This window comes from Corylus avellana, chromosome 6 (assembly GCF_965113065.1).
Source record: "Corylus avellana chromosome 6, dhCorAvel1.hap1.2, whole genome shotgun sequence".
NCBI classification, from domain to species: Eukaryota; Viridiplantae; Streptophyta; class Magnoliopsida; order Fagales; family Betulaceae; genus Corylus; species Corylus avellana.
This window is the reverse complement of record NC_142495.1, coordinates 13,239,998-13,257,748: the sequence shown is the minus strand read 5'-3', so window position 1 is coordinate 13,257,748 and position 17,751 is coordinate 13,239,998. Positions and strand designations below refer to the sequence as shown.

The 17,751-nt window shown below is 40.3% G+C and overlaps 1 protein-coding gene across 2 annotated transcripts in view; it reads left to right on the top strand.

Moving 5' to 3' along the window:
* Window positions 1-17,751, top strand: part of LOC132186332 (cycloartenol synthase) — a 61,378-nt gene that overhangs the window by 31,222 nt on the left and 12,405 nt on the right. For both annotated transcript variants that reach the window (XR_009440741.2, XM_059600248.2), the window contains exons 7-12: window positions 1,796-1,984; window positions 2,240-2,353; window positions 2,566-2,688; window positions 12,867-12,989; window positions 13,073-13,171; window positions 13,661-13,717. Coding sequence is in view for 1 of the 2 variants with exons in the window: in XM_059600248.2 (XP_059456231.2) it covers window positions 1,796-1,984; window positions 2,240-2,353; window positions 2,566-2,688; window positions 12,867-12,989; window positions 13,073-13,171; window positions 13,661-13,717 (705 nt within the window). In the remaining variant the exon portion in view is untranslated. The remainder of the gene's footprint in view (window positions 1-1,795; window positions 1,985-2,239; window positions 2,354-2,565; window positions 2,689-12,866; window positions 12,990-13,072; window positions 13,172-13,660; window positions 13,718-17,751) is intronic.

Genomic DNA, 17,751 nt, shown 5'->3' with positions numbered 1-17,751 from the left:
GCGGGTTGGAATAGGATGTACTTATCGAAGGGAGGTAGGTTAACACTAATCAAAAGCACCCTCTCAAACTTACCAACATACTCCCTATCTCTATTCCTTATTCCAGTGGGAGTGGCAAATCATCTCGAAAAACTACAGAGAGACTTCCTGTGGGGTGCAATTCAGGATGAATTGAAGTATCATTTGGTGAACTGGTCATAGGTTTGTACGCCAATGAAGTTTGGGGGGTTAGGAGTGCGAAATTTGATTAAAATTTAAACAAGCTTTGATGCGTAAATGGCTGTGGAGGTATGCGACAGAATGGGAGGCATTATGGAGGAAATTAGTGCAAATTAAATATGACAGTCATATGGGTGATTGGTTCTCCAAGGAGGTAGGGGAACCTATGGAGTGGGAGTGTAGAAATGTATTCGAAGGGGGTGGGAAGTCTTTGCGCAACATGTACGGTATGATATCGGAGATGGTACAAAAGTACTTTTTTGGCATGATGTGTGGTGTGGGGAACGCCCTCTGAAACTTGTGTATCCAGCTTTGTTCAATGTTGCATGTAATAAGGATGTGTGGGTGAAGGAGTACATGGAGAGACTGAATGATATTCTTCATTGGAATGTCTAGTGTATTCGGCCTGTGCATGATTGGGAATTAGAGGAGGTCACGCAGTTCTTTGAATTGTTGTACTCCCAAAAAATCAGAAGTAGAGGTGAGGATAAAATTTGTTGGATTCCATCTAAAAGAAATACCTTTGAAGTGAAATCCTATTATCAATCTCTCTCTACACCAACATAGGTGTTTGCTCCGTGGAAGAGTATTTGGAAGGTGAAGGCTCCTTCTAGAGTGGCTTTCTTTGTGTGGACAGCGATGGTAAGGAAAATCCTCACTTTGGATAATTTACGGAAAAAGAATGTTGTGGTAATGGAGTGGTGTTATATGTGTAAACATTGTGGAGAGTCCATTGACCATTTATTCCCACATTGTGAGATTGCAACTGAGGTATGGAATGTATTCTTTCAACTCTTTGGAGTGAGTTGGGTTATGCTGCGGAAGGTGAGTATTATCTTGGAAAGTGGGAGGGGTCAGGCATGCTTTGCATATTTGGAGACTCGTCCCATTATGTGTGATGTGGTGTTTATGGCGGGTACGGAATGTACGCAGCTTTGAGGACAATGAGAGCGGTATGATTGAGTTGAGGAAGTTGATGTTACATACTTTGTTCTATTGGAGCGGGACTTGGACGAGCTCGCATGAGTCCACTTTTTATGATTTCTTAGAACTCTGTAAATCTTTTCCTAATCAGTAGGGGTTTCCCTATATACTTCTTGTATACATGGATTGCGCCCCTCTGTGCGTTTGATAATATACTTATTACTTATAAAATAATAAAACAAAAAAAAATACTGGTACCCCTGACCTTGGAGCCTTATAATAAGTTTTAACTTGAAAGCCAAGACTTTTAAAGGGAGTCCAAATTAGTTATTTTTCACTAGCTGTAGAGTCTTGTAACCAATACTATCATATTCTTTCATAGTTAAATGTCAAAACCCCGTAGTGCTGATCAGCTTAGAGTCTCATTATTGCTTATCTGCAATTTTGCTTCTTTTATTTTTTATTTTTATCACTTGCCAACACCTTCTAGGTTTCATTTTTATTTTTTTCATTATTTTTGTTAATTTAAATTACATCTTACATTTGTTGGCTATTGATTGTCAGCTAACTTCAAGTGTTGTTCTTTCATGGACTTAATTTGAGTTCATACTTAGCTCTTTCTTTTCATGCTTTCTGTTTCTAATATTGTTAGGAAGATCTATACTACCCCCATCCACTGGTTCAGGATATCCTCTGGGCATCTCTTTACTATGCATATGAACCTATTTTTATGTGTTGGCCTGCAAAAAGATTAAGGGAGAAGGCTCTGCATACTGTGATGCAGCATATCCACTATGAAGATGAAAATACACGGTATATATGTATAGGGCCTGTCAATAAGGTACACATTATGAATTATTGATTTTGCCTTCTTTATTCTTTTACTTTTGAATGTGAGAACTTTGAGCAATATTTGACACAACAAAAGTTAAATTTAAAGCTATAAGGAAAAATTGTTGAAAGTATTTGAAGCTTAACATGAGTTAAAGAGTTAAATCATATAGCCTCTTAGCTCTACGGCTTGTCTCAGAGGCACTCACTGCAATTATTGTTAGCTCGATGGAGCTTTTTATTGTGTATTTTGTGGATTATGCAGGTGTTAAATATGCTTTGTTGTTGGGCTGAGGATCCAAACTCTGAGGCATTCAAATTGCATCTTCCAAGAATCTTTGATTATTTGTGGATTGCTGAAGATGGCATGAAAATGCAGGTCCAGAAATAGTGTTAGACAGTCTCTGACTAGCTTAATGAGCCTCTCTCTCTCTCTCTCTCTCTCTCTCAATCCCCCCCACCCCCTTGTGACCCAATGTCAGTTCGAATTTGTTAAACTTTTTGATTTTTTAGTTATTTAATGACCTCTTGTACAGGTTACATTCATGTTTGACTACCTCAAATATTAATATTTGAATCTAATGCATGTAGGGATATAATGGAAGTCAATTATGGGATACTGCTTTTGCTGTTCAAGCGATTATATCAACTAACATTGCTGAAGAATATGGACAAACTTTAAGAAAAGCACACGAGTACATAAAGGATTCCCAGGTTCTTAGTGGCAGAAATCTTTTTTACTGTATCTTGAAAATTGTTCTTATCGTCTTTAGAAAGGGTATTATTGTAATAATGAGAAAAGAGTATTTTAGCCATTTATTGTATTTTCTATCCTATATATATATATATATATATATATAGTGAGAGGGCCACAGTATGTTTTGAACCTCTCTGTTTTGTTCAAACTCTAGTTTGACATGGTATAAAAACATATCTTAGATTTAGTGCTTTTCAGCTCATTATTCTTGTATTTTGGGCCTTCTTTTCCAGATTTTTTTTGTCTGTCTTGGTATGCTAACAGTGCTGCCAGCGTAGGCTTCAGAGTATCCTAGATGCTGATGGTTGGAGGGGGATGGCATCATCATCACCATAACAGTTGGGATGTCATTTCTGTGATCCTCACTGGTGAAGCCCTTACCGTCATGTCGTGTGTGCTGAAGAGCAAAACCACATGGTGCTGCTATGGTAGTGAGTGAACCCTGAGAAACCTAGTTATTTAGGGTTGTTTGGCACCATTCGTGGTGCTCGGCTATGTTTGTTGGGTGGCCAATAGTTGGTGGTTGTGCATGTGTTAGCATTGGCTGGTTTCTTGGTTGTCAGTGGTTAAGGGAGGAGTTTCTCAGCTCTAATGAAGTTTAAATTGTTATATTGGAATGTGAGAGGGTTGAATGAGGGGAATACGCGTCTAAGGGTAGCGAATTTGCTCAAAGAGTGGAAGGTTGATATTGTTTGTTTTCAATAAACTAGATTGGGCTTCGTTCTCTCTCCGAAGATTTTTTCAATTTTTTTCTAAAATCATCCTAGATCTCGCTGTCTCCGGCGACGATGTAAGAACGATACCCTCCCTCTCTTCCTCCCTTGCTCCTGCCTCTCTCACTCCGTTCGGAGCATTCTTGGATAAACTTAGGTTTTTTTTCGGCAAGCCTCCACGATGGAGTCTCGCTTCTTCGTGGAGGCCAAAATTTTCTCCTTTTTGGTCAAGGAAGGTAAACCGAAGCTTTGTGTGGAGGAAAGGAGAAGAGGTTTTTGAGGGTCTATCTTTTGGGTTTCAGGGGGGTGGATTGGTTGATAGAAATGTTGGAAGAGCTGATGAAGTCATCTGGTTCAGAGGATTTCTTCAAATCCATCCGGGTGGAATCGAAGGCTCTCACTGTCATGAGGGGTGGTAACAGGAATGGTCGGTTTTTGGTGGTCTCAACTCAAGCCGTGGACGACAGGAGGAACGCTATCGTGTTGCTTGAAGGCTGCAAAGGACAGGGATGGGGCAGATTCGCTAGGGAACTAAGCAAAGTGAAGGCTTTTTTTGAAGCCACGATTTGGTCCCCCTCCGGCTCCGGTTTTGTTATTGGGTGCTCCACGCCACACGTGGTGGTGGGCGAGGTTGCTGTCCACCATGTGCGTGTGCTGGATTTGATTCAGATGGACGCATGTAGAGACGTCGAAGCCAGGAGAATGGCGGTGAATTGTTTCGAGTTGGAGAGGCAGCCTCCTAGATCCCTGGCGGCAGCTACTGAGTCTTTGAATTCAAAGAAGAAGAACGGTGATTTCGGAAATCATGGGTTGAAGAGGCTTCTAGGGTAAGTTCATTTTGAGCTGGACCGGGTCCTTGCTTGGTTAGCCTTGAAGCCCATTCACAGGAGGAATAGGGTTGGGATTTTGGGCCTTGCAATTCGGGCTAGGTCCATGTACATTCGAAAGAAGAGGGTAATCGGGTTGGTGAGGGTTAAAGGGTCGAATCTTGTTTCCGGGTCAGTGCGGGTTTCCGAGTCGAATCTTGTTTCCGGATCGGATCCTGTTTCCGGATCTGGTTCCGCTTCCGGTTCTTTTCCTCTATCTCTGGCCCCGATTCCGGCGAGACTTGGTTCGCCGACGGGGTTGGATGGGTTTGCTCCAGTTTTGCGCTCATCCGTCTATTCTGGTTCGCCAGAGATTCTTCCAAGCTGTCCGTTGGATACTCACAGGCCAGAGATTCTTCCAGTGACTCCTTTGGTCACTGAAGCTTCGGTGGTTGATGTGAGTGCAGCCTTCGAATCGCCTTTTGCGGTTCCTTCTGTGGGTAAGGCTGTGTCTACACAGGTGGCTTCTCTGGTGATTCCCAATTCACCTGAGGTTCTTCCTGTGTTGGCTTCGACGCCGCTTTCTTTTGTGGACGTTGGATTGGATAAGGTGTTGGTGGGAGATGGGTTATCTCATCAGGGGTGCATGTCGGGATTTGGTTCTTCTTTGGAGGCTGCATTGTTGCCGGAGACTGTCTAGGTCCGGCATTCTACTCCGGTATGTACTTTGTCCAGGGTTGGGGATCTTTTTGTTTCTTCTGCTGCTTCGGTGGCCTCTGTCCCTCCGGTAGTCTCTGTTTCCGCGAAAGGGTTGCTCCGTAGGGGGTTCTTAGGGGCTAGACTCGCCTCTTCTGCTCTACCTGTGGTGAAGGAGGCTTCTTCTGCAGTTGTAGGCATGCAGGCCTGTTCTTCAGTCATGTCTACTCCTTCCTATGGGGCGGCTTCCTCTGTTTCTAAGTCTCAACTGGGGTATGCCCAGAGAGTGAAGGAGAAGGTAGCTAAACAACTGCAAAAGAACAAGGAGTTGCTGGTCGAGGTTGTGGCGGATACTTTGGAGAAGGGGACGGAGGGCTATTCCGAGGTGGTGCTTGATGCGGCGAAGTTCACCCCCTTTGTCGGGTTGACGTGTGGAGGTGACGAGAAAAGTCTTGAGAATCTTTTTTCGAAGGTTGAAGTGGAGCAAGAGCCCATAAAGGTTAAGGGAAAGAGGGAGCTTAAGAATTTGGAGTGCTCCATCAATTTTGAGGCTAGAAGTTGGAGACTTTCTTCGGAGAAATGCCAGCGCCGATGCGGCTGTTTTCGGACTGCAAATGATTTCTCTTTTCCTCTTGAGGTGCAGTAGGGGTTTTGGGTTTTTAGGGCTTATGCTGGGGTATTGTTGGCTTCTGTTTTGGGTTCTCTTTTAGGGTTCTCTGTTTGGCTGTGGCTTCTTGTTGGGTTTTTTGGGTTGGGTCATCTTGGGTTGTGTTTTCGGGCTTGTGTTGGGCTACCTATGTATACTTTCTTGTGTACTGAGAGGCGCTTTGCGCTTTTTTTTTTTTATATATATACAACATTACTTATCAAGCAAAAAAAATAAACTAGATTGGAGCATATGTCATATGTTGTGCGTAGCTTTTGGGGTTGCCAACATGTGGTTTGTTGGTGTTAAGATTCTAGAGGGGCTTTTGGCGAGATTCTACTTATGTGGGATAAGAGGGTGGTGGAATAAATCAAAGAGTGTGAGGGAGTTCATTGTTGCTTGTTCTTCCAGAAATGTAAAAGATCAATTTACCTGAGATTTTGCTGGTGCTTATGGTCCTAAATCTAGTGGTGATAGAAGTTTTTTTTGGGATGAGTTGTCTAGTTTCCTTAGTTAGTGGAACTTGCCGTGGTACATTGGGGCAGATTTCAACATCACTCTTTTTCTAGTTAGAGATCGGGTGAAGCCCATTTCTTTCCAGCTATGGTGGAGTTCTCAGATTTCATTTTTTATCAGGGTCTTATGGATCTTCCCCAAGTAGGTGGAACTCATACATGGTCAGAACCGAGGTCTTCCCTCTTGATCTAGAATTGACAGATTTCTTGTCTCTCCTGATTAGGAAGCCCAACTTCTTGAAGACAGAATTACATTGAGTCTTTGAACATCCATGGCACTAGTACCTCTGATCAAGAGGCTATTAGTAATCATATTACTCGCTTTTATGAGTCGCTCTTCACAGAGTCTCTCACTTGGAGACCGAGGTTGGATAATCTCCATTTCGATATGTTGGAGGTGGATGAGTCTTCTAGTCTGGAAGTTCCCTTTGAGGAAAGGGAGGTGTGGGAGGTAGTCAAAAAAATCGATAGGCACAAGGCTCTAGGCCCGGATGGTTTCTTTATGGCTTTCTTCCAGGATTGCTGGGATGTGATCAAACCGGACATCATGGCTGTTTTTGCGGAGTTCCATGACCGAGGTAAATTCAAAAAAAGTCTCAATGCTACGTTTATTGCTCTTATTCTGAAGTCACATGGGGCTTCTGATCTGAAGGACTTTCGCCCTATCAGCCTTGTGGGGGGGGATTTATAAGATTATTGCGAAGGTTTTAGCCAATAGAATGAGGGGAGTCATGAATCGGGTCATTTCCAATCCGCAGAATGCTTTCGTCAAAGGAAGACATATTTTGGATTCGGTGCTTATTGCCAATGAATGCCTGGACAGCCGTGTCAGAACTGGGGATCCCGGCCTCTTGTGTAAGTTGGATATGGAGAAGGCTTATGATCATATGAACTGGAAGTTTTTAATGTATTTGCTAAGGAGGTGTGGGTTTGGTGAGAAATGGTGTACATGGATTGAGCATTGTATCTCGTCTGTGCGGTTCTCAGTGTTGATTAATGGCTCTTCCTCCGGCTTCTTTGTGAGTTCGCATGGGGTGAGACAAGGTGATCCTCTTTCGCCTTTCTTGTTCATTATGGTCATGGAGGCGTTCAGCAGGATGATTAATGCTTCTATTAGTAGGGGGTTTATTAACGGCTTCTATGTGGGTGCCAGAAAGCCTGAGCGGGTAACTGTTTCTCACCTTCTTTTTGCTGACGATACGGTTTTTTGTGGGGCTGCTTCTGACCAAGTTAGATACATTAAAGCCCTCCTTATCGGTTTCGAGGCGATCTCAGGGTTAAAAGTAAACCGGGGCAAATCTGTCTTGGTCCCTGTCGGAGGTGCGGTGGAGTCGGGGGAGTTGGCTGGTATTCTGGGTTGTAGCACTAGTTCTTTGCCCTTGAAGTATCTGGGTCTTCTGCTAGGGGCTTTGTTCAAGCTTTTGAGTATTTGGGATGATATGTTGGAGAAGATTGCCAAAAGGTTGGCCCCTTGGAAGCGCTAGTACCTGTCTAAGGGGGCGAGGCTTACTCTCATCAAGAGTACCTTATCAAATCTTCCCACCTATTTTCTGTCTCTCTTTCCCATTCCTGTCTCTATGGCGAATCACATTGAGAAGATTCAACGGGATTTTTTATGGGGGGGCTTTAAAGACGAACCTAAGTTCCACTTGGTCAGTTGGCATGAGGTTTGTTCTCCGATTGCTGTGGGTGGCCTAGGGATTCGGAGCTTGCGTCTTTTTAATCAAGTTCTTTTGGGGAAATGGTTATGGAGATTTGCAAATGAGGAAGAAGCTTGGTGGAGAAGTATTTTGGTGGCAAAGTATGGGGTGGATTGGGGTGGTTGGCGTTCTAAAGTTCCTTGTGGAACGCATGGGGTGGGGTTATGGAAACACATTTGTAAGGGTTGGAGGTCGTTTCAGTGCCACTTTAGATTTGATCCTAGATTGGGGGTGAAAGTTAAATTTTGGGAGGATATTTGGTGTGGAGAGATGTCCCTCAAGGAAGCTTTTCCCGGTCTTTTTAATATTGCTAGCAATAAGGATGCTTCCATTGCAGATATCCAGGAGTGCTTAAATGGTATGGTTCACTGGAATATTACATTTTCCCGAAGAATTCATGATTGGGAGGAGACGGTCTTAGCCTCTCTCTTTTCTCTCTTGTATTCGTTATCGATTTGTGGGGAAGGGGAGGACCGGATGTGGTGGATCCCATCAAGAAAAGGAAAGTTTGAGGTTCGCTCTTTTTATAGGATGCTTGTCTCTAAATAGTCCATTCACTTTCCTTGGAAATGTATTTGGCGTACAAAGGCCCCTTCGAGAGTGGCGTTTTTTGCTTGGTCGGCCGCCCTGGGGAAACCTCTCACTTTGGATAATGTTCAGAAGAGAGGTATTGTGGTGATTAATCAATGTTGTTTGTGTGAATCGGATGGGGAGTTTGTAGATCATCTTTTTCTTCATTGTGGGGTTGCGCGCAAGTTGTGGGATGTTATCTTCTCTCGCTTCAACGTGTGTTGGGTTATGCCTAGAAGTGTCAAGGACATGTTTGCCAGTTGGTGGTCGGGTGGAAGAGCTAGTAGTGCCGTGGTGTGGAAGATGGCCCCCCTTTGTCTTTTATGGTGCCTTTGGAAGGAGAGGAATGCAAGATGTTTCGAGGACTTGTCGAGGAACCTTGAGAATCTTGTTCATTTCTTTTTGTACACTCTCTTCACTTGGACTGCAGGCTGGCTTGCTCCTTTTGTAATTAATTTTTCTGATTTTCTCTTTATGTTCTCTTCTTCTTTCTCCCCTACTTAGTCGCTCTCTTGTATACTCCCTATATACTTGGGTTGCGCCCCTCTGCGCTCTTTTAATGCATTATTACTTATCAAAAAAAAAAAACTTCTTGAAGTATCTCAAAGGAGGTTGCCAAGACTTGGATCATTTCCCTATTCTTCTTGATTGTGAAGACTTTCACAAAGGTAGAAGGTTCTTAAGTTTGGGAAGATATGGTTAAAATATGAGGGTTCTATGGATATGGTGAAACAGTTGTGAATTTCTTATCACTTTCAAGGCTCTCCGAATTTCATTTTGGCTTACAAACTAAAGGCTTCGAAAGCTGATTTAAGAGTTTGGAATGAGGTGGTTCTTGGCAATGTAGAGAGAAAAAAAGCTTATTCTGGAAGAGTTACGAGGTCTTGAGGTTATTGAAGAAGAGAGAACTTTATATGATGATGAGAAAATGAGGAAGACTAAAGCTATTAGTGATTTGGAGAGGACTACTCTTATGGAGGAGGTGAGTTGGAGGTAGAAATCGAGGGCATCTTGGCTTAAGAGAAGGTGACAAGTGCACGAAAATGTTTTGTTTGTGGCCAACTCTAATAGAAGAAATAACTCCATTGAATCTTTGATTGTTGATGGTACAGTTTCTGACAAACATTATGAGATCGGAGAACACATTGTGCAGTTTTATAATAGCTTATATACTAAACCATTCAGTTGGCAGCCTAAGTTGGATGACCTTTCTTTTGACTCCATTGGTGAAGTTGAGGCCAACTGGTTGGAGAGAGCGTTTGAGGAATCTGAGGTTCATGAGGTGGTGAAAACCAACAATAGTGATAAGGCCCCGAGCCCTCACAATTACTCTTATGGTATTTTCCCAAGCTTGCTGGGGTGTTTTAAAAGAAGATATAATGAATGCTTTTCATGACTTTTATGCTAGAGGCAAGTTTGAAAAAGTCTTAATGCAACATTTATTTCTCTTATTCCAAAACAAGTATCAAGGGTTGTTGATCTTAAGGATTTTCGACCTATTAGTCGAGTAGGTGGAGTGTTATTCTCTTATTCCAAAAATTCCAAGTCACCAAAATGCATTCTTCAGGGGTTGGCAAATTCTAGATTTTTTTTCTCATTGTTAATGAATGCCTTGATAGCAATATAAGATATGGGAAGCCAAATTTGCTTTGTAAATTGAATATAGAAAAGGCTTTTGATCATATTAATTGGGGTTTACCATTGTACATGCTAAGGAGGTGCGGTTTGGGGGAAAATGGTGTAATTGGATAGCTCATTGTATTTATTTGGCTTTTTTTTTTTTTCCTTTTTTTTTTTTCTTTTTTTTTTTGTATTGGTGAACCACACACCACAAGATTTTTTAGTATTCTCATAGCCTGAGACAGGGGAACCCTTTGTCTCCTTTGTTGTTTATCATTGTTATGGAGACTTTAAATAAAATGATATCTACTACAGTGAATGGGGGTTTTTTTTTCAGGCTTTTCAGCGGGGCTTGGAAATGTTGGTGGGCTCAACATCTCTCATCTTTTGTTTTCTTGTTTTCAAATGACACTTTGATTTTCTGCCGGACAAGCCCATATTAGCTTCGTCATCTACGTTGCTTGTTCTTATGTTTGAAAGCTATTGCTCGTTTGAAGATTAATTTTGCTAGATCATAATTGGTCTCTAATAGCAATGTCAATAATGTAGAAGGTCTGGCTTGTATTTTGGGATGCATGGCTTCTTCTTTGCCTATGAAGTATCTAGGTCTTTTGTTGGGAGCTTTTATTAAGGCTAAATCTATTTTGGGATGGCATACATTATTGAGAAGATAAAGCATTGTTTTGGTTGGAAGAGGTTTTACTTGTCCAAGGGTGATATGATTATTTTGCACAAGAGCACCTTGTCTAATTTGTCTACTTATTTCATGTCTCTTTCCCCCCTCTTTATTGGCTTTGCCAATTGCATAGAAAAGTTATTGTTGAAGTGAGTGTTAAAGTATTGATTCAATAATTAAATTTACCTCTTCTTATCGGCTTAAGTTTTTGGGATAAGTGGTGATTGAATATGGTATCAAAGCTAGAGGTCTTGAGTTTGAGCCCTGACTCTGTCAATATACCTCCCATTTAAATTAAATATTTCACGTGTTGGGCCTCACTTATTAAAAGAGAATTTAAGCTTACACATGAGGGGCAGTGTTAAAGTATTGATTAAGTGACTAAATTTACCTTTTCTTATCAACTTAAGTTTTTGGAATAAGTAATGATTTAACAATTACAACGAAATTATTTTTGGGGTGATATTGGGGAAGAGTTCAAATTTCACTTAGTAAGGTTTAAGGTTTGCTCTTCAACTTCTGAGGGGGTTTGGGGTCCAAAATGTACTTCTGTTCAATCGAGCTCTTTTGGGGAAGTGGTTATTGTACTCGCTTATGAGAAAGAGAAGCTCTATGAAGACTGGAAGTAAATTTTAAATATGATAGTCTGTGGGGTGGGTGATGTTCTATTCGGGTTAATGGGGTGTACGGGGTTGGTCTTTGGAAATACAATAGGAGCGGTTAAGGGGAGTTTACTAGATATAGTAGATTTGAGATGAGTTACTATTCCAAGTTTAGATTTTAGCATGACGCATGATGTGGGGATCAGTCCATTAAGGTGGCTTTCCCGGAGTTTTTCATTATTCCTTGCTTTAGGTATGCTTCCATGGTAGATCATCTATAGCTTTTTTACCAACGCTCTTCAGTGGAATGTTAATTTTGTTAGAATAGCACAAGACTAGGAGGTGGATTTCTTTATTTCGTTTTTCAATTTGTTGTATTCCATTAGACTAAGATGGGGTGGTGAAGATTAGGGTTCTTGGGCCCCTCCAAGAGAGGGTTGTTAGATATGGGATTTTTCTATAATGTCTTACTTCCTCGATGATTTTACACCTTTTCCTTAGATGAGTATTTGGCAGAATAAGGCCCCCATGAGATTGGCCTTCTTTGCTTGGTTGGTTGCTTTAGGAAAGATTCTCACTTTGGATAACTTAGGGAAGCAACATATCGTTGTGGTAGATTAGTGTTGTGTGTAGAAGAAGAGTAGGGAAATTTTTTGATCATCTTTTGCTCCATTGCGAGATAACTAGTGCTTTTGGAATTTTGTCTTTGGTCTTTTTGGGGTAGCGTGGGTCATGCCTCGCCAAGTGGTGGATCTCTTCACTTGTTGGAGAGGGCAGTTTGGCAGTCTTCAAAGTGAAATAGTGTAGAGATGATTCCGTCTTGCTTAATGTGGTGTATTTGGAGAGAAAGAAATGATGGAAGCTTTGAAGATAGTGAGGACGGTAGTGGAATTAAAGGCCTTCTTCTAAACTCTTTACCACTGGATGACTGCTTATTATTGTTTTCATATTTCTAGTTTTTGTGACTTTCTTGAACTTTTTTCTTTTTGTTCGTTAGGTGTTTCTCTTTGTATACCTTATGTGTTGTGCTCTTTTGCGTAGAAGAGTATGAAACAAACAGTGGTAGTGCAATCTAGTGCAGAAACTGAGTATAGAGCAATGGCTCTCGTTGCTAGTTCGCTAACATGGTTACAACATTTTCTTCAAGAATTGGTTTTACAGCTCCTACTCCCATCTCATTATCTTGTGACAATCAGGCTGCACTGCATATTGTTTCTAATATTGTATTTCATGAAAGAACTAAATATATTGAGGCTGATTGTCATTTCATTTGAGATAAGATATTGAGTGGAGATATATCTACTTGTAGATTCTGGAGACCAACTTGTTGATTTGTTTATAATGTTCTTGTGTCATAATTGGTTAGAATTTATTTCTTTCAAGTTGGGCTTATATGATATATATACTCCAGCTCAAGGAGAGTGTTATAAATGGTATTATTGTAATAAAGGAAAAACAATATTTCTGTAATTTATTGTATCTTCCCATATAAAATAGTGAGAAGGCCACATTACGCTTTGAGCCTCTCTCTTTCGTGCAAACCCTAGTTTGACATCATCCTTGCCTGACCAATTGTGCTTTCGCTTTGAAGGTCTTAGAAGATTGTCCAGGAGATCTAAATTTCTGGTATCGTCACATTTCAAAGGGTGCTTGGCCATTCTCAACTGCAGATCATGGATGGCCTATTTCTGACTGTACAGCGGAAGGATTGAAGGTCAAGTGTGAACAAACAGTATGCAGGCTGTTATATTACTTCATCTACTAACCAAATTTTCTGATATCTATTTTGTTGTGCAGGCTGTTATATTACTATCAAAATTTCCATCAGAAACAGTCGGGAAATCGGTAGATGTGAAGCGGTTATATGATGCTGTACATGTTATTCTTTCATTACAGGTAACCATCATATATTTTGCATTATTAGTGGGAAGTCAGAATCTGCATAGGAACATAAACAAAGATTTATGGGCATATCAAGCAAAAACAAGTCTGCTTTATGGGTTGAGATAAGACATGGTGGCTAGCACTGTATAATGACATGAGAGTATAATGGTAGGATTCTCATAATTGACGTAATTGACGTCAGGTAGTCAACTCAAGGCTTTATGTGGTTTCATTGCTGTTGCCAGAAACATACATCTGAAATTGTGAAGCAAACACAAGAATGGCATGATGCATTGCAAAGTTTAATATAATTCATAAAAGAAAAGAGTTTCTCTATAGGAACATTTCTGAATGATATGTGCCTCCCCATTTCCCTTTCTTAGCAATTTTTTGATTCTTTGTGCCACCGGATGATCATGTGTCCAATTTGATATCAGGTGTATTATAATGAGTTTCTAATGGTTGCCATTTTTTTTTTTTTTTTTTCTGAAACTACTGCAGAATGCTGATGGTGGGTTTGCAACTTATGAATTGACCAGATCCTACCATTGGTTGGAGGTAACTACTGTTCAAGGCCTTTTATTTTAATTTAGTTGTTACTTTTAATTACCATTGGTTGGAGGTAACAATGAGCTCAAATTTGATTTCCTCCCTTTGTAGCAAGGTGGAGGGTGAGGTCGTGGCTTCTAGTCCCACTGGTTGCATGTGTAACTTGGCAATAAAGAAAAAAAAAAAAGAACGATTTTCTGTTTTTCTGAAAGTTAAAATAAATGCCAAGTGCCTCCATATGGAGAGTTTCATATGTAAACTGGCTTGGTTGTCCTAATGATGTTTGCAGTAATTAACATGAACATGTTCACATATGCCTTCCTACCACCAAAAAGTTTCCTTTTAAGCAAAAATGATCAATATGCAAAATTTGAAAAAATTATTGCAGAGTTTCGCACAGGACATTGAAAACATATTAGTTCTTGATTTTTTTTCGTTGTTAATTTCATAAATATATATTATATGACTTGGCTGTAGAACCTTTTGTGATTTTGGTCGGACCAACATTGTGATGCTTTCTAGGTCATTATAAGAAAACCATCAGAGAGAGTTTGGAATGACATTTTATAAGCTAATTTCACCTTAACTCTCATCGTATGGATTGTGGAATGCCCCCAATAATTGAAAGACAAATTTTGGTGAGATGGCTAAAATACACTGTTAATCCTTTCGCAATTTGAATTAGGTTTAAGTTCCTAAAGTTTAGTTTTTCAATCGAGTCCATTTTTTGTTTCTCTTTTTTGTGTGCCAATAACATCCTTATGTACATATATTAATTGAAACTGATGGAATGCGCCATTTTGGAACTTCTTTCTTAGATCTATGTGGCTCATGCCATATCAGCAAATAATAGCATTCTTCAACTTTAATTTTTCTTTCTTTTTTGGTTTAGTCTTATAACAAGTAGCTAACAACAATTGTATTTCTTACTTTTCTCTCTCTCTCTCATGATGGCCCGTGTAGGCGTGTCTTGTCGTTGCTAGTCTTGCTGGTTGGTTGTTTCCTTCGTTTTAAGGCTCCTTTGGTTCTTGGCTGGTTGAATTGCTTCCTCCAGTTTGTTCCTTGTGGAAGCTAAATCTTTCAAATTTGTTTGGGTAGAGGGGTTATTGGTTTTACTGGTCTGTGAAAGAAGCCAGGGCTTGTTCGATCAATAGTAATTGAGGAAGGCTACTTTTTCATGATTGCTCTTTGTCTGTTCCTGCGATGACCCAGGTGCAAAGTGCCAACCATTGTATTCCCATCACCACGTCCAACCCTTTTAATAGCAGTGAATAAAGAGCACTGACAAATGGAATGCCCTGGATGGCCACCGCCACTTGCTCACACTTCCCCTCGCACTGAAGCTTCCCTCCATTAGCAACCTTGACCGAGAACCCTTTTGTTCTGATTACAGGGAGGTGAAGCAACTGTGCCACTTTATCAATTAGAAAATAGAGAAAAATTTCTCTTATTCGAATGATCAATCCATACAGTTACATAGGCTTAAATAGAAATGACCTAGAAACTAATATGGAAGGGATAATGAAATATTTCATTGAGATCAAATCACATCAAATCATAATAATACTAGACTTAAATCAAGGGGAATCAAATCCATGGTTTCCATCTTCAACACTCCCCCTCAAGCTGGGGGATAGATGTCTCGCATGCCCCGCTTGCATAAGGCTGAATGAAGGACATTATTAGATACTCCTTTTGTTAAGATATCTACAAGTTGTTCGCCAGTCTTCACATATGGTGTGCAGATGATACCTTTTCGGAGTTTTTCTTTAATAAAGTGTTGATCAATTTCAACATGCTTGGTTCGGTCATGTTGGACTGGATTATGAGCAATACTGATTGCCGCTTTATTGTCACAATACAGTCACATAGAGTCCTTGGACTCAAACCCAAGCTCTTTCAACAATATTTTCAACCATAGTGTCTCACATACTCCATGAGCCATATCTCTGAATTTAGCTTCTGCACTAGATCTAACAACCACGAACTATTTCTTACTACGTCATGTGACCAAATTACCACCCATAAATGTGCAATACCCCGATGTGGAGCGTCGATCCATAATTGAGCCAGCCCAATCTCCATCCATATAGGCCTTTACTTTCAAATGATCATGTCTAGAAAACAAGAACCCTTTACCTAGTGAGGATTTTAAGTATCAAAGGATGCTGTAAACTGCTTCCATATGAGGCTCAAGTGGAGAATGCATAAATTGACTTACCACACTAACAGCATATGCAATGTCTGGACGGGTGTGAGATAAATAAATAAACTGTCCAACCAATCGCTGATATCTGCCCTTATCCAGTAGAGGGATCTCACTATTCTCTCCTAGTTTAACATTTACCTCTACTGGATTATCTACGGCTTTGCACCCGAGCATTCTGGTTTCCTTGAGAAGATCTAGTATATATTTCTATTGGGAGATAAGTATCCCATGCTTTGACCCTGCTACCTCAATACCGACATAAGTACTTCAAATTACCTAGGTCCTTTATTCCAAACTCATTAGCAAGAGACTGTTTTAAGTTTTGTATCTCTCCATCGTCATTTCCTGTTAAGACAATATCATCAACATACGCAATCAAAGCTTCTCTGAGTGGAATGCTTAATGAAAAGTATATCATCAGCCTAACTCTGCCTGTAAACAAATCTCTGCATAGCTCGGGAAAACCACTCGAACCATGCTATTGGAGATTGTTTTAGGCCATACAAAGCCTTCTTCAATTTGCACATCTTTCCTACTAAGGATGAACAGATACAGTTAGTAGTTATGGCTCTGATACCATGTTGTAAGGTTTACATGAAAAGAAAATAGAAGAAGAGGCTATATGTTTCTCACGAAGCCTTTCTCCCCTCATATTGCATATATATTGTAACATTGAATACAAAGACCAAAATACCCATTTAACATATTAACCCTAAGACGCTCTTCTAACAGATCCAATGCATATGTCATTGACATCCCACTCGACTATGGTATTAGCTCCATATTTAGTATAGATGATCTAGTTGCTTATAGGGGCCAGCCAGTTATTTTAAATGATCCTTTTGAGGACCCTTTACCTGACCCCACCATTAACTCTATACCTGATCCTGTCCCATTACCCCTTTCACCAGAACATAGAGAACATGTTGATGCTATTTTAGATGAGCAGGTTCTCTTTACCAGGGATGGCGAAGTTCAGCATTTCCTCATTCATTGGGATGGACGACCAGCTTCAAATATGGATCACCAGGAACACATTGTAGCAGCTTCATCCTGATCAGTTGGAGTATTAACAGAGCCGCATAGAGTTACACTCGACAAGGTTGAGGACATCAGACATAGACCACTGATCACACGCATGCATGAATGACGATTTTGGAGGATGACCCAGCCCATGACCTTGTGGTTGGGCGATTGAGTGCTACAAATATCATTATGGGCTACTTTTATTATTGTCCACATTTTATTTATTTTGTTATTTAGTTTCAAACGGGTTATGTTATTTTAGTGGGCTGTCCGCCCAAGTACAACTTAGGTAGGGTTAGGGTTTAGGTCTTAGTCTATTTAAACCTAATTTTCTTTTGTATAAAGCAGTTTATCATCAATTGATAAATGTGAACGACTGTTTGTCGTCTCCCTCCATTTCTTCTCTTTTCTCTTCTCTTCGATGTTTCTTCTTCTTCTCTCTTGTTTCTTTTCTCTTCTCTTCTCTTCTCAGCTTCTTCTTTTCCTCTTTTTCTTCCTTTTCACACTTTTCTTCTCAAAGCATATTGTCCCGCATCAAGGGATTGTGGGAAGTTGATTTAAAGCAATGGAGTGAGGTGGGCATTGAATTGTAGCATTAGTTTGCTGATTAACTTCTATACGAGTTTCTAGTGGTTTCATGGTAAAATTAAATTATGAATGATGAGCTCTTTTTTTGTAAATAGAGACTGAAGTAAGATTTCTTATATCTATTAGAACATTATCCATAACCAGATGATCATTGGAATCATATACTTTGTTATAGAGCAGTTTAATAGGAAGTTTCCTGAAACTAAAATCTAGGTCTTCT